This window comes from Anguilla anguilla, chromosome 1 (assembly GCF_013347855.1).
Source record: "Anguilla anguilla isolate fAngAng1 chromosome 1, fAngAng1.pri, whole genome shotgun sequence".
NCBI classification, from domain to species: domain Eukaryota; kingdom Metazoa; phylum Chordata; class Actinopteri; order Anguilliformes; family Anguillidae; genus Anguilla; species Anguilla anguilla.
The window spans coordinates 53,636,891-53,648,993 of NC_049201.1; the positions used below are offsets into that span (position 1 = coordinate 53,636,891).

At 40.4% G+C, this 12,103-nt stretch overlaps 2 protein-coding genes across 2 annotated transcripts; both read right to left on the reverse strand.

The window, feature by feature from the left end:
- Positions 1 to 3,203: 3,203 nt before the first annotated feature.
- On the reverse strand, positions 3,204 to 5,895 carry hint3 (histidine triad nucleotide binding protein 3). The gene is made up of 5 exons (XM_035402697.1): positions 5,715 to 5,895; positions 5,237 to 5,354; positions 4,732 to 4,801; positions 4,277 to 4,403; positions 3,204 to 3,644 (listed from the first exon to the last, which is right to left on the reverse strand). The coding sequence occupies exons 1-5, from the start codon at positions 5,892 to 5,894 to the stop codon at positions 3,597 to 3,599; spliced, it is 543 nt and encodes a 180-aa protein (XP_035258588.1). The 5' UTR covers position 5,895; the 3' UTR covers positions 3,204 to 3,596.
- A 1,342-nt stretch (positions 5,896 to 7,237) lies between these two features.
- On the reverse strand, positions 7,238 to 11,519 carry LOC118223645 (nuclear receptor coactivator 7). The gene is made up of 6 exons (XM_035410444.1): positions 11,367 to 11,519; positions 10,684 to 10,809; positions 9,923 to 10,075; positions 9,716 to 9,811; positions 9,536 to 9,609; positions 7,238 to 8,894 (listed from the first exon to the last, which is right to left on the reverse strand). The coding sequence occupies exons 1-6, from the start codon at positions 11,487 to 11,489 to the stop codon at positions 8,759 to 8,761; spliced, it is 708 nt and encodes a 235-aa protein (XP_035266335.1). The 5' UTR covers positions 11,490 to 11,519; the 3' UTR covers positions 7,238 to 8,758.
- Between the last annotated feature and the right edge of the window lie 584 nt (positions 11,520 to 12,103).

Here is a 12,103-nt window from a genome sequence, read left to right on the forward strand (position 1 = left end):
GTATGTAATGTTAAGTGTAGACTAGCTATATAGTCTATAGATGGACACCAGTACAGTTTTGTACACACACACACACACACACACACACACACATACACACACACATATATATATCAAACTCTACTTTTTATATAGGGGCTAACTAGGCTACTCGATACAAATCATCAATGTAAACCTTGACTGTGATTATTACTTTAATCTATACTTTACCTTCCCCCCTCCCCCTCCCACACACAGACACACTCACAGAAAATGAAACTCTCCACGATTGATCATTAAGTCAAGTGTTCTTCCACTCGGCTTTTCTCGACCAGAGAGGATTACCATGGAGACCGAGGATTCACATGCTCAGTGTAACGTTACAAGAGAACCACACGTTATCTCAGTGAAGGGGTTAAAGGAGAACTGGCAGAAGTGGTCCAACGATCACCTGGAGTATCAGAAACACAATCCCTTCAGCAACGACAGGGCAATGACGGTGCAACTCCAGAGAGGACAGGAAGGTTATGGGAGGCCGCCCGAGGGCTCTAGAACTGAGGAAAGGGGAAAAGAAGCTCACTCGCACGTCGAAAGGGAAGTAGAGGAGCTGTGTCAGGTGATCAGAGACATCGGGGAGAGTCGTGAAGACGGACGGCCTGCCGTGGAATTCGGAACACTATTTGAGCACTACGTCACAATCTCTAACAAAGTTGTGGGGATATTGTTGCGTGCACGGAAGCAGGGTCTTGTCCACTTCGAGGGTGAGATGTTGTGGCAAGGGCGTGACGACCATGTCCTCATCAGGCTTCTTCAATGAATAAGAAACTAGAGGTGCCCTTGCGGCACAGTGGCATGAGATTACAAGATAGTATCATATGTTCCTCTGGCAAGTGGACTGTTAAACTTTTGTAAGGATATATTCCAGATGTCTGTAGTTTAATGGTTTTTGCCCAAATCATCTCCTAAGCCCCACAAAGCCCAAATAATCTATGCAATGAGTAAATCATCTCACAATGTATGGTTTGCAAAATGGAAAGGACAACAGTACATAAATGTGAAAACAGGCACCACGTGTCACAGAGGCAAGGCTATTTTACTGGTGCTCAATGTTTATACAGAAGCACTTTCCACAGTGACAAACTACCTTCTATGTACTGTTCATCCTAACTGAATATTCCAAAGGATCTGAAGCAATAACAGTGAAATAAAAATGTAAACTGTGTGTGTCGCTCTGAATAAGGGACTCTGTTCAGCAAATAAATACTGTCATGTAATGTGGTTAAGGGCTAAGACATCTTTGAAGTAATGGTTCTTCAAGGAATTAAATTAATTGCTGAAAAGGATTTGCACTGACAACAACACCTTCACATCACAAATGAACTGTGAATCAACCTATTTAACAAATTATATATATTTGTCATATTTATCACATTGCTGATGCTATCACTGATGATATTAAATAGTTATTCAACAAAGTTCAGGCTCTCATTTGGGGTGCATTAAGAAAACATACATGAAAAAATCTTCATTTATCCAAGCTTAAACGTTTCCCCCCGGAAATACCTTTGTTGCCCTCAGCTTGATAAAAACAAGACACAGCCTAATGATATTGTATAATTAATTATATTTCAGGAGCAGAAAATCACCTTCCTCTACATAAATACATGAACATGAAATCATTATACAACCATTTTCACATTAAATTAAAACCACTTTACATGAGGCAGTCATACATGTTAATCTTAATTCTTATATATGACAGTTAATACATCATTCCACAGTTTTCATGCAATTATGCAATTAAGAATGGAGGTTGCTAGCTTCTGCCCTGGATATATACAATTGAGACCAAAAGTTTACATACACCTAAGCTAAAGACATTCAAACTCAATTTTTCCCAACTCATTTCATGTTACCATACATTTCCTGTGTCAAGTAAATGAGGGTATCTATTTTGTTTCCATAAGAAGTAATTTCAAAATAATAGCTAAGAGACAGATTTATTTCAGCTTTTATGTACCATATCAGATTTTTTACCCTTTGTTAGTATTTGGTGGCGTTGCTTTTAATTGCTTAACTTGAACCCAACACTTGGGGTAGCCTTCCACAAGCTTTTAAAAATACTTTGCCAGACTTTTTGCCCATTCCTCCTGACAGAACTGGTGTAACTCAGTCAGGTTTGTGGGCCTCCTTACTCGGACACGCTTTTTCAGTTCAGTCCACAAATTTTCTACGGGATTCAGATCAGGGCTTTATGATGGCCCCTCCAATACTTTAACTTTGTTGTCTTTAAGCCATTTTGTTTCAACTTGGAAGGTATGCTTAGTATCATTGTTCTGCTGGAAGACCCAATTGCAGCCAAGTTTGAACTTTCTAGCTGATGTCTTGAGGTGCTGCTTCAATATTTCTAGATAATCCTCCTTCCTCATGATGCCATCTATTTTCTGAAGTGCACCAGTCCCTTTTCCAGCAAAACACCCCACAACATGATGCTGCCACCCCCATGCTTCACAGTTGGAATGGTGTATTTCGGATTAAATGCCTCACCCTTTTTTCTCCATACATGTGGAGCGCTGATCATTGTTACATTTTTATTTCATCTGACCAGAGAACACTCCTCCAAAAGGCTAGGGCTGCGTCCGAATAGTCTTTTTTGCTTAGGAAGGTTCCTAACTGAGTGAAATGACCCAGAAGTGTCTAAGTGGCAGCCATGATAAGAGCTGTTTGAATTCTCTAAATGCTAAGGAAAGGTGTTTCAATGCTTCCTTTCTTATCTCCTTTAGCATAGGGGACACTGGACCATCCTTTACGAAAAGAAAGGAGATAATGCCGTCCCACAATTCCTTGCAGCAGCAGCAACATTTAAAGCATCCTGGTGATCACATGCAAGCTCCATTCAGGCTTTTTTATGCCGTTGTTGGAGTAGGGGCTTCTTCTTTGCGCGACAGCCTTTCAGGCCAATGGCAGTATAGGATTCTCTTGATGTAGATACTTTGGTACCTGATGCCTCCAACTCCTTTGCCAGTCACAAAATTCTGCACTCTGTTAGCCAACCAATTTAAATGATGTCAAAGTTACTTGCTTGGCTATATGTTTTTATCAGAAATACAAAACTATAAAACACCACAGTCCCAATAGCATTCCTGTTTTAGATACCTGAAACACCTTTGTTAATTGAAAAATAAGAATAATTTTGGAAAAAAACTCAAAATAATAACACACACTAGTTTTGTATGTCTATTATTTCAAAAAAGCAAAACCAAAAAACATTTCAACCCTGTATACTAGGTGGGTAGAGATGTTACAAAGAGATTTGACATGATTAGCATCATGGCTAATTGGAATAGCAGAACATTGTTTACAACTTCATTTTACTTAATATCTGATGAAAATTCAAGTAGTGGGACTCAGTTCCAGGATTAGTAATCTCCTTGTGTCTGGTCCATACACATATTTAGTGGGTGTTATTAATGATGAATGTAGTGACTACACTGAACAAGTGTAATTAACATTTCTGGGCCAGGTGTATATTCAACAGGTGTCATTAGTAATTCTTGCATTGACCTGTGAAGTTCCAGCTGACCCTCCTGGCTCTGTCTTGGTGAATGGGTCTTGTCTCAGTTCGTCTCAACTTGTGAGTTCAGTTGCTGGATCAGCTGTTCAGCCTGGTGTACACAAATCCACAGGACACAAAAGGTCATCACAGAGTTGTTTCCATAGAAACGCTGCTCTACTGGGGCAATAGTTCAGTATTTGGATCAACTAGTGGCTGAGTAGTTCTTGCAATACAACTGAGTAATCAGTTGAGAACCACTGCCCTCTTGAGGAAGAAGGGGTCATTACATGTGTTATAGGCTTGCATCTTTGGTTACTGCCATTTTCACAAAGGAACATGTTTGGGTTCACATCTAGTTGTCCTCCACGCAAAGTTATTTTGACCACACCACACCCTCATGTGTTGCAGTCAGGTTCTGCAAGACCACTCAATATAACAGCACCAGCTGCACTCACTCCAGAGTACAGACTTTGCTCAGATTAATAAATGTCAGAGGCCTGACAAGGTTTGCACACTTATGACACCAATTCAAGGACTTTCAAATTGTTTCAATTTGGCTACATCATGAACGTTGCATTCTTATCAAAATTTAACATAAAAATGGCCCTGTATCCCTGAAAAGTGAACCATCCATTTAAGTAAACCATGAACAGACAAGCAAGTGAAACCAAAGGGTCTGAGGAAACATATAAGTAGATGACAGTGACTAATGAGCACTGTAAGCATGTGGGAGGTCCTTACTGTGATGAACCAATAGGAATCCAATCTATAAAAAATCCTGGACATGAGGCCCATCTGACTGGCAGGTGCCATTACATGCAGGTGCAGGTGCGTAACAGAGCAAAAGGGAGGCCGGTGGAACCCCAACCTGTGGAGACAAAAGTCCATCTGGAGCATCTACCTGTACCAGGGTCTACAAAAGACCAGGTGAAACCACCCACCTGTACCTGAGCCTTAATGACAGAAAAGGTGAAATCATCCATCTGTACTCAAGCCTAAGATAATGATCAGGTGATCATATCTGTTGCCATAAAACACATTTTGGTTTCAAAGGGGCATTTGTCAGTTTAATATATTTGTTACTCATGTTAAATCAAGGTTTAAAATGATCAATAAGGAATGATAACATAAATATATGGGTTAAGTTGTTTTTTAACAGGCAAACTGAATTATCCAGTTTTAGAAAGGGTTTTTACCTGATGTCATCAAGATCTGTAATGCCGTTTTTCTGCAGCATCGTCTTCCCCATCTCCACCATCTTCTCCACTGTTCAGAGACAGCCGCAGTAGTTAAATCTACTCAGAACATCATGCTATTCCCATAAATCACAATCAAGAGGTCAGGGCCCTGGATCAGATCGCTGCAGGTACAAAACCAAATGTTTTCACCATGGATATCCTTAAATTAGCTGCTAATGATATAGAAATGTAGCTAAATAAATGTGTGACAGTATGTGTAAAACATACTGTACAACTGTGAGCACTGACAAACCCACTGTATCAGGGATCATTTTTCTGCTACTGTCTAGCATTGATGACAGGGAGAAGGAATAAAACCTGTCACACACAAGGACCTTAGATACCAGTATTGGGTTTATTTTAATGCCATAACTGCTTGAGTACAGCATTGTGATCTGTAAAGTTTTGTGTATTGCAGTATGGATTGCTTTTTCCATCAATGATGCATGCATAAATTGTTTACCTAGGGGAACATGCTCCTTCCGAAGTGACTTGCAGTTTCCCACGTGTCTTGTGGGCACCACTAGATAGTGATGAGGTGCTCCAGGTTTAATGTCTCTGAAACAGGAGAGCTCCTCATCCTTCCCAGACACAAAAAGATGATAATAATAATAATAATTGAACACCTTTCACACAAGTCATTTATAGCCAAAAGTGCTTCATATAAAACATAAAACCATGGGACAGCAAATAATAAATAAATCAGGGCACAAGTCAACTAAATGTATTCGGTAATCAAATACTGCCACAACATTCGTAACAGCGCCTGATTCGAGTACCCGTCAAGCTTCACTGATAAGTTTATGACAAATTTTCATCCCTGGCTTATTAACAATGTCCCCCCAGAACCAGCCGCAACAGTCGTCCTAAACAGCGAGGTGTTGCAAAGGCGGGTCATGTTAATTTCAGAATTTACCCGCATTGTCTTGTAACACACTTACATTATGCAGCAGTTCGGTGTCAATCTCTTTGCTGACTATTTTACAGAATATACATTTTTTGTCGTACCCGTCGTTGTGGCACAGACTGTTTTGCGTTACAGAAACCTTAGACTCCGTATCATCGCTGGCTGCCATTTTTGTTATCTTCAATGCATGAAACGCCGAGATAGCAGTGATCATCGATTCAAAGGGAAAAGCAAACAATCATCGATCGAGCGCTATGAAGAAGTTAGGCTCTGTGGTGTATGCCAGCGGGAAAAACCACGAAGTTCAGTTTAGGTTTCTGGTCTATATTTGTGGCCGCGTAAGAATTTGATTGAATGTGTAATTATCTACATTTTCCTAATCATTACTTCCTTTGTAGGGCACCTATTGCGCAACAAAAGACGTTCATTTTTTGGATTATTTCATAGACACGCACCACACAATGCAGCCTTTGTTGTACTGTACAGTGGTTAACCTCTACTGTTGCCACGAGAGGGCACTCGTTCTTTGTACTGCAGTCACCAGACCAGATACTGTATATCTTTTAGATAGTTTAAATTTAAATTTAAATATTTTCAATAAAACCGTTTGTTTACATGATTTGCAAACGGTGGGCATGTTGAAAAACATAGACTGATAAATGATTTTATGGCCCCCTTCAGACAAAATCTAAATTTCCTTTCAAAATGATTATATCTGTATTTATTTGAGAGTTGTGCATACGATTTGGAGGAGTATTCAGTTTCCCCCATATTTTATGTTCTGTAGAGAAACGGCTCAATAGCTGGCACATGGTGCTGATCTGAAGCCACTACTCAGAACTCACAGGCCCAGTCCCAATTTACCTCCTAACCACTCCACCTTCACAGTAAACACCAAATAAGATGCTGTATATGCATCCAAATAATTATTATTGTAAATAAAAGTAAATCATTTATCCCCACACTTTCTCTATTTACTTTATACTTTTAAACAGAAATTGACATCAATAACAGTCATTGAACTTAAAATGTGATTGTAAATATGTTCAAATTTATTTATCAAAGTGAGTTTATCAGATTAAACTGTACATAAAGAAATAAAATCAGCCATGACTTTAAAGTCCTGTTTTCAAAACACAATTTAAATTCTATTCAAACTGTCATTAAGAAGGTCTCTTGCCAAAAATCAGAATTTCCTACAGACTTTCAGTCTCACACCCATAAGATTACAGTAAATATTGAGCTGGTTTAACTGGCCAGACAAAGGCAGGTTGTGGGGAAGTATTTCTGCATTCCCACACCAGGTCTAATTGCAAATTTCCTGGAACGTGAATGACTGAACAGCAACTAACCTGCACATCCACTTGTGCAGAAAGTGGAAGTTTGTGTTCCGTGACAGAAACCTGTAGTTAGAACCAATCGTTTTAATGGAGTTCATTTTTTTTTAGCATATTCAAACTATTAGGCAAAAAGAGTTGAATAGCAATTCAATTACAGTTGAATTGTTAGCAGATCAGTGATTTGCGATTTTAAAACATACACTTAAAAATCATTTTTAAAAAAATGTTTTATTTGCCGTGAGCTTAGCAAAACAACATTCTATGAAATAACAGATTGTTTCAGTGCATGAGTTCCATTGTCAAAAACAGCCATTGCATTAGTATACCATTTTCAATCACTTTTCACTCCCAACACATTGACAACTCTTACCTGTTGCCTTCCACCAGTATGAGATTGGCTCATCAGTGCTTTCCAGGCTAGCTGTGTGCTGGCAGGAGATCATCACAAGGAATACAATATGAGGACACTTCAGGACTGGGAGATAATTTGTCCTGCTGTCACGCAGTCAGAAATTGAAAGGCACCCACCATTCCTCTTTGATTGCGTACTTTATCTTTTTTTATCAGTTGTGAACTCTCCCATGCTCCAATAGTAGAGCATGGCAGAGATTTTCTCACAACATTCTTGGACCGTTCTAGTTCACTGAGCACAGAAAAATGGCGTCAGGCAATAAACAACTTTCTGTGTTGGGTGCAGCCTGTTAAACACACTCCCTGGGTTTTCATTTTAAACATTCATCGACACTGTCTAGTGAACATGACACTCAAATTAGATATACAGTATTGGTAGTTATTGTATTACATAGTTAAGCACCTGGTTTTCTTTTCAGAGAATTACCCTAGCTGCCCCTGAAGATACAGACATACAGACACACTCAGTAGTCGCTGCCTTGCGCTTGTTGGGCTTAGATCAGGATAAGAGAGGGAAAGAGGAGGACTACAGGATGACATCAGATCAACATGAATGTCAGTCAAAATGAATCCCACAAAACTTCCATAAATTGGTAAAAAAAATACAATTAAAAAACAGCACTGTGAGAAAACAGGCACTAGGACAACAAGCACACAGGCAGACAATACATAAAACAACCACAACCAAAGCATTTATGGCAGCACATTTCAATAAAAAACAAACAAAAACTCATTTAAAAATAATGCAAAGATTAACCGATGTGAAGAACAAAGAATGAAGCATTATTTCTGTATAACAAAATTTGGTCCTTGACAAAGACATGACATACACTGAATATACGTTACAACCTCCTTTGAAATATGAGTGACCCATTTGGGCCCACCTTCTTGTCTGCTAATTGAAATCCAGACAGTTGTTTCCAAAGGCTTATATAGTTCATGTAAACATTTCTTCCCATGTTAAATGAGATCTGCAGCACCAGGAATGAAGGCAGAACTGAGGAGTAGTTCATAAGGGAAATGGATGAGGGCCACAGATACCAGTCCTGGGGTATCAAACCCGATCTGTAAGCCTGATAAAAGTACTTCTCCTCAAAAACGCAAGTTAAACAAATCAATTTTAACAGAGATAACAGTGACTGAATAAAAAACTCATTCCTACAGCATAAAATTTAGGTTGGCCTGGTTCGCATTCTGAAGTGTAGTTTTTGAACATTACTGTTTCCTGCGCGCCATGTGTTAAGCGCTTTTGAATTTCCTTCTGACAGGGCCCCTGTGTTCAGTTTAGTGCTCTGGTGAAAAAAAAACCTGGCAAAACCAGGATGGTTCAGTGGAAGGCCCACACCTCCAGGTCCTGGATCATGAAGTCCCGCTTTGTGGAGAGTGGCTGGTTGTGGAAGGTGTCACAGGCTAAGCTGCAGCCACGGCTCAGGTCAGCATCCAGCCACAGGCCAAAGAGACCCCTGGAGACAAAATGGCGCATCCATTATTAATTGCCAGTACTGGCGTCGTCCAGACATTTGTTCCATTAAATTAAGATGGCGCTGTGTTGTCTCAGCGCAATGATGTTGCAAAAAAAAAAACCCACAATGGGATGAATGACATTGCTCATTACTAATGGGCAGTATTTTTGAAAGCTGAATAGACATGCATTGTGAGTTGACATGGATTGCACTCTTCAGCCCTTTAGGTCACAAACAGAGGTGTGGGAATTAAAAGGAGATAATTTCAGTCAGGTCTTAAAAAAGATAAATTTGCTTTCAGCACATATATCCCATGTCACTGATGAAGGTAGCATCCTGAAACATTTGACTCTGGCCTCATCCACTGAAAAAAATGCTGAGAGTGGATATTTTATGAATGTGGTTTGTATCCAGGCCCTAATATAAAAAAATACCCAACTGGGGTGATACAAACACACACCTGCTTGTACAGATATGATCATAACAGTTCCATGGCATTTTTCACTTTCTCTTCGGTTTCATTTGTTTTGCTATAAGCCCAGCAAGTAAGTACATGCATGGCAACTCCATGTGGTTACTTTTCTGATTGCAGAGATACAGGGGTGGCAACAGAAATGACAGAGAAATGTCTGAACACTTACCCTCCACCTCCCATCTGCAGGCAATCTCTGTGGCCTTTCACAAAGTACGAGTTTGCGCCACTCCAGTGGAACACCTGTGCAGATAAGAGTCCAACTCTTAGAAACCACACCAACACTGCAGCCACCAGGCTACTCCACCGAGCCACAGTAAACTGAATAAAGGAGAGTGGCGTGCTGTACCTTAAGCTCTGGGCTGAAGCTGTACAGAAATGTCTCCCCAGTCCCGTAGCAACGCTTACTCACTCTGAAGGGGTGGGAGGAGAAACCACCAAACACCTGTAAAAGGAGCAGGCATTGACCCAATGAGTCCCACACTCATGAGTTTGGGTCTTGCATATGTATAGCCATAGTATGTTTTCAGGTGCTTAATACAGGTGAAGGGCTTACCTGCTTGTCCATGTCCTTAATGACCAGAATCACAGGACTGTCTACTAGTGCCAAGTTCCTGTACAGTGTCTTCAGGCTTGTCCCATGCATTATTGTGCTGTACACCAGCCGCCATGGATACCCCTGCGTCCGTGCCGGGAGGTGACTGCCCAGCTGTGGAGACCGAATCATGGTCAGTTTGGAAACTTTATCTTCAGTGACAAAAGATCCTCTCTATCGCTGCAATATCTGAGATGTACAGGCAGGAGACCTCAAGAGAACACAGATTACCAGCTCTACTGTGGGTCTCATTTTCAACAATGTGGAACAATCTAAAAGATGAACCTAAGCAGACCAAATGTGCTGTTACTGTTATCTGATAGTCTTATGTTCTTAAATGTGGAATAATGTTAGTCATGTGTGACTGGTGAACTGATGTGATTAGAGTGAGGCTAAAGAGTATGAAGACTACCAGTTGGTCGGCTCTGTATTTTAAATACTGAAACATCTGTGTCTATAGCACTGAATCTGAAATGTCCTGAAATGTGCAATGTGATGCATCTTGTGTATATTCTTTAGTGATTGTAGCCAAAGACAATGCAAGTGGTGGTGGAGATTTTGTCCTGAATGAATGTTCTGAAGCTGTAATATAGTGCTGGAAAATCATGTTACAGAACCTCATCAGACAAGGAACACAGAAGCTGACTGATGTCTGTGGAAAGGCTATGGTGAGGGTAAGGTCAACTGAGGACAGATGTCAAGAGTCAGGGGTCAGGTCTCACCCTCTGGATGTGGCTGTCCTCCAGAAGCTCGCTGTGGTCCGTCAGGACTGGCAGGAGGTCTTCCGGCTCCTCATCCTCCGAGCTGCATACGCTCTGACACCGCTTTGTCTCAGTAACCGTGACAATCTGGGGGAGACAACCAGCGATCACATGACCAGATGAACCAGAACTGCCACCTGAACCCTCTCATACCCGATGCAATTGCCAGTTGGTACAGCCGGCACTGGTCCAGATTCAATCCAACACCGTGGGGCTCATCCGTGCATCACGGCATGGTGCCATCACGGCATGGTGCCTGAATGACTGACTGAATTTTGTGTAAATTATTAAATTATGTAATCATTATAAAGATCTAACTGGGGACAAGTATTGTAAATTTCCTTGGCTATAAACCTTAGACACAGCAAATACATTTTTAGCTTGTAGCAATGTAAAACTGCAAATAAATAACTAAATAAATAAAATAAATCCTTAATTGCAAGTAACATTCCTTTTCATGCTAATCTTCAGTCAGACAAAAATGTCATCACATTACTGTAACAGTCAAAGCCACCGTTGAAAAAATCTGAAAATCTGAAGATAACTGCAAGCAAGAAAACTCTCATAAATATTTACCTGAACCCAAGAAATAGAATTGAAACTAAGTTCACCAAATCTTTAAAAAGAAATTTTGAGTAGCCCACCTCTACATAGGGTTCAGCGCAGTGTTTGGCAAAGTACAGGATTCTGATGTTCACTGGCATTGCCTGCATGGCTCCAAAGTTCTTTATCATCTTTTGGCTAACAAGTGCTGCGGAGAGTGGCATCCCAGTATGTGTGGCATGTGTGTTTGTTCACTTTCTCTGCTTTCAGTTGATATATAGCTTCAACTTGATTGGCTGGCCAACCTGTACAGTTAGGTTTCATTTCATTGAAAATAAAAGGAAACAGCAGCAGAGGAACTGGGCGGGGTTACTGTCAATGGTAGTGGTGTGGGTGAAGGAAAGGGCTTATGACCATATAAGGGATGCCAAGGAAATAAACAGTTACTGGGCTCCTATCCAAACAGCAGATGGAATTGTACAATCAAAGAGATTTGATCTAGCTGGCAGCCAATATGGCTGTAAATTAATCTTACATCCGGTACGTACTCCTGTTCCAGGAAACACTTTAGAATCCACACAGGTTACCCACAGGTTGCATTTATTGAAACTGCCTGTAATAAAATGAAATGCGCAAATTTTTTATATAAAATTAAAATGATCATTATTACATTTCCTGCAGTTGTGAGAAAAACATATTTTCTGTGGAATTTTATGTATCTTCCACAGCCTTTCAGTATGGACTTATATTAATATTTCCCCTTTAGTATAGCACATATGCCGGGTGTAGCATGAAATTCTGGGACCAGTCCATGTGCAGTCTCTGCAGGCCCCCTTAA